Genomic DNA, 4109 nt, shown 5'->3' with positions numbered 1-4109 from the left:
TAAATATTTTAAATATATAAATATATAAACAAAAAATGGATTTAATTTGCAAAATGATACAAAATTATTGGATCCGTTATATCATGATTTAGTTAAGAAAGAGTAATGTTTTCTTGCTTTATAAGTTAAAAATTTTTATTGTTGATTTTTGTTGTTAGTCTTATTCTTATTCTGCTTAATGTTCGTATATATAAACATTGTGAATACAAAACACACGCTCCTCTCATACGCTTTCAAGATACAAGTATTATAATCACATTGCGTTATAATGGATCATGGTTATGCTAAGTTCAATGTAAGTTTTTCAACTGATTTAATTAATTTCAACTCGATCATGGAAATCATTTCAAAAATTTCAAATATTAACTCGATATTTTAATTAAATTACGGAATTCTGATTTGAGTATCCAGCTAAAAAATACGACAAATGACAATTGCAGTTTTTAATTTTAGACAACAACTTAATGATGATTTAATACACTTACACTTTATTTGCCTATCATTTTACAACGTAATTTGATTCTGATATTTGTTATTTATGCACTGAGAATAACCTAATTTTATGATCGATAAATCTGTAATTGATGATTGACATATATATTATATTTAGATTATACACGTTTAACTGTGTCGGCTCTCATTGGCATTATTTATCCTTTATTGATTTAATCTTTATAGCCTTATTCGATTTTAATTATTATTGTTATTTAAATTATATATAATTATATTAATTAACTCGAATTTTTATGTGCATTTTCCAGATACCAAGAGATCTCAAACTGGATCATCTTGTGAAGATTATATCACCAGAAGGTAGGGTCCTCCAAGGTCGCGTGAGATATGTAGGTCCCGTTCCTGGCCGAGAAGACACACATGTGGGAGTAGAACTGCCATATGTCAATGGTTCATCTGATGGTACTTTTCATGGCAGAAGATTTTTCGATTGGTAAGCTTATGAAATAATTTTTTAAATGCAAAATATTTTGCAGACATGTATTACGAATAAATATTTAGAGAGTATAATAACACTTCTTTTATTTGAAACTACATATATAATAGGAAGAAAAGTAGAATTTTTTAATATAAAAAAATTATTAAATTAAATTATTAAATTAAAACTTTTTCTCTATTTGATTCTCTAAATTTTTACACAATTGCAGTAAAAGGGTATTTCAGAATATCTTTTTTGTCTTTAACATTTCTGGATATATGCAGGGAATGGAAGTAATTCGTTACTTTTTTGGTAACTGCGTTACTTTTTCTTTCTGGTAACTGTAATGAAGTTACACTTTTTTGGTAACAGTAACGAATTTTACAGTTATTTTTATTATTATTTTGCACAATTGAACACGGTACAAGTCATAGCGCTTGAGACTGGAAAGTCCTAGAGCTCCTAGAAAAACTCCTCCTAGAAAAACTCCTAGAAAAACAAAGTCTGCCCTCAAAATGTCAGATAAAATTGATAAGGATAGTTCTTAGTGTTTACACTTTTATACACTTTCGTACTTAGGAATTAGTTCTGACGAATAAATCGGGACATGTTCATCTTATCTCGGCTTGAATGTTGCGTCATTCCCAATTTTTGTTAAGCCGGACTTTTTTATTTTGATTTCACATTTCGTTTTTATTATCATACCAATTTTATTTATTCCGGCTTTTCTTCATGATCATCACTCAATACATTATACTGATTTAATTATTATGTTATTAAAATATTATTTTTATTTATTATTATTATTTAATTATTGTATTATTTGTTATTATTTGCGATAATTTTATGATCTCTTATCGGCATCTTTCCTGTGCGCGGAATATATTTGATACTGGTCGTACTATTGTTTGAAATTATTTTTATTTGAAATTTTATATTTTTTATTAAACACATTGTATATTTCTTCATAACTATATTATTTCTTTAATTAATATTTCCTTATGATTATAGATTATTTTCCAAACATCAGGGACGCAGCGAATCATTATATCCTTTTTATTTGCCTACGTTAAACAAGGATGAAACGATTCACTGTGTTATACAGTGTTTGTGTCCTTGCTGAAAAGCACCTTATAATATGAAATATATCAATATTTTGCGTTATTTCATATCTACAAGTTTTTTAATAAGCGTGCCATTTCCTTATATTGTAATTCGTGCTGCCATATTGAGGACAAGCTAACATCAATCGAAAACATGGGCCGATGGTCAGACTTTGTTTTTCTAGGAACTCTAGAAAGTCCCTCTATTGTGATTGGTGATCATCGATTTTAAAAAAATAACGGAAAAATAACAAAAAGTTACTTTTTTAAGAAACGGTAACTGTAATGAGTTACTTTTAAAAATCGATAACGAGTAATTTTAACTTGTTACTTTCAAAAAATAACTTTTCATTCCCTAGATATATCCCAACAAACGAGAATGGATTGAAATTAATTGAAATGGATTCAGATTTTCAGAAATATTGATTCAATTAAAATGAATGCTTTTCAATCCTGAATGTATTTTGATTCATTTATAGAAATTGCATGGAGCATATCTCTATGCCTTTCAGTCTAAAAATAATATTAGCTTTTTCTGTGTATTGTGAATACTGTTTAATTCAAAATTTTGAATAGGAAATACAGTTTTTCAATCCAATTGCATCCAATTGAATCTAATTGAATCCAATTGAATCCAAAAAAAGTATTCGCTATTTAAAATACGCATTCGAATAGAAAAAAATTCAATCCATTTTAATTCATTCTCGTTTGTTGGAATGTTATGTAGAATATATTTCATTAAATTGGAAGTAATAAATGCTTCATTTATATTTTAATCAAGAATAAATCTCATTTACAGCGATCCGGATCGAGCAATCTTCGTTCCATTTAAGAAAGTGGTGCTTGCTTGGTGCACCATTTGACCCGAAGCATCGATCACTATGGTCACTCCTCATATTCTACTCTCCCAGTATACTAAATAAGAATTGATAATATACAAACCGTACTTGTGGATGTTCATCTTCAAAAGCTATCAATTTCTGATTAGCGAAATCAGTATCATATGATTATTCTTAATCTGTGACGATTCTATCATTCTCTACTATATGAAATCATCTAACTATGTGTTAAAGTTATCGAAATTTGAAAACGGACACTAATCTAATAGTATATACAATATATACAGGATAACACAACTCTTCTCATTTTATATTGGCCATTTTATATAAAATCGAATGCTCATGCGCAAATAAGTAAATTGTCCTATCTCTTTTTCTTTTTTTTTTATTGCTCTATTTCTCTTTCTTTCTCTATTTTCTCTATTAAATAAGCGTTTCAATGTTCTCCACTTAAACATTTCTTTCAAACATACATATTCAGAATAGAAATTTAGAGGGAAGTATTGTCCATTTGATAAAATGTTGTGTGAGACATTTCGAGAGATTGGTCTAATTTTTATGAAAAAGTAATAAAGTGAAAAAGTGAACAAACGTGACATAGAAAAGAGCAAGAAAGATTTTTTTTTATTTATTGTATTATATTTTAAACTTATTTTTTGGACATATATGTATTATATATAAATTTCTTTTATATCAGCTTTCTCATAATATATTTTCATAGATATATAATTACATAATATTTCTTTATACAAATATACATTTTTAAGTTAATTTAATATTTTTCCTAAATTTTTCTATATTTTTTCTTTATTTTTCAATATATTTTCAATTTATTTTTATTAATTTTCATAAAGTTTAAATTATTTCATTGCAATATTAGGTTTATTCATTCTAATATGCCTCAATATGTTCCTACAATAGCACTTCAATGAATTCGTTGGATTGCGATGCGAATAAATCTAATGAGTTTTGCGAGGAATTTTGACAGAGTGAAAAAAGGATGAAAAAAGAAAGAAGTTTAGATAATCGTGGCAACTTATTTATTTCACGCATGCGCGAACTCCATTTTGGCCAACATCAAAGGTGCCGACAGAGAGTTGCGCTGTATATATTGTGCTATAATAGCGAATCTATCGAAATATGTATTAATATTAAAAGGGTCCTTAAATTACCCAATATTAAATGTATTTTCAAATGCAGCATTATGTGATTATAATTTTATATATATATATATAT

General features: G+C 27.1%; 1 protein-coding gene across 1 annotated transcript in view; it reads left to right on the top strand.

Moving 5' to 3' along the window:
• LOC108693427 overlaps window positions 1–3160 on the top strand; it is a 126147-nt gene extending 122987 nt beyond the window's left edge. Inside the window, exons 10-11 of the mRNA XM_018202359.1 lie at window positions 751–946; window positions 2834–3160. Of these exons, the coding sequence (XP_018057848.1) occupies window positions 751–946; window positions 2834–2897 (260 nt within the window). The 3' untranslated portion in view covers window positions 2898–3160. The remainder of the gene's footprint in view (window positions 1–750; window positions 947–2833) is intronic.
• The last annotated feature ends 949 nt before the right edge of the window (window positions 3161–4109 follow it).

The sequence above is a fragment of the Atta colombica genome, unplaced genomic scaffold (genome assembly GCF_001594045.1).
Source record: "Atta colombica isolate Treedump-2 unplaced genomic scaffold, Acol1.0 scaffold9, whole genome shotgun sequence".
Classification (NCBI taxonomy): domain Eukaryota; kingdom Metazoa; phylum Arthropoda; class Insecta; order Hymenoptera; family Formicidae; genus Atta; species Atta colombica.
The sequence above is the reverse complement of the archived record's forward strand: the minus strand, read 5'-3'. Positions and strand labels throughout refer to the sequence as shown.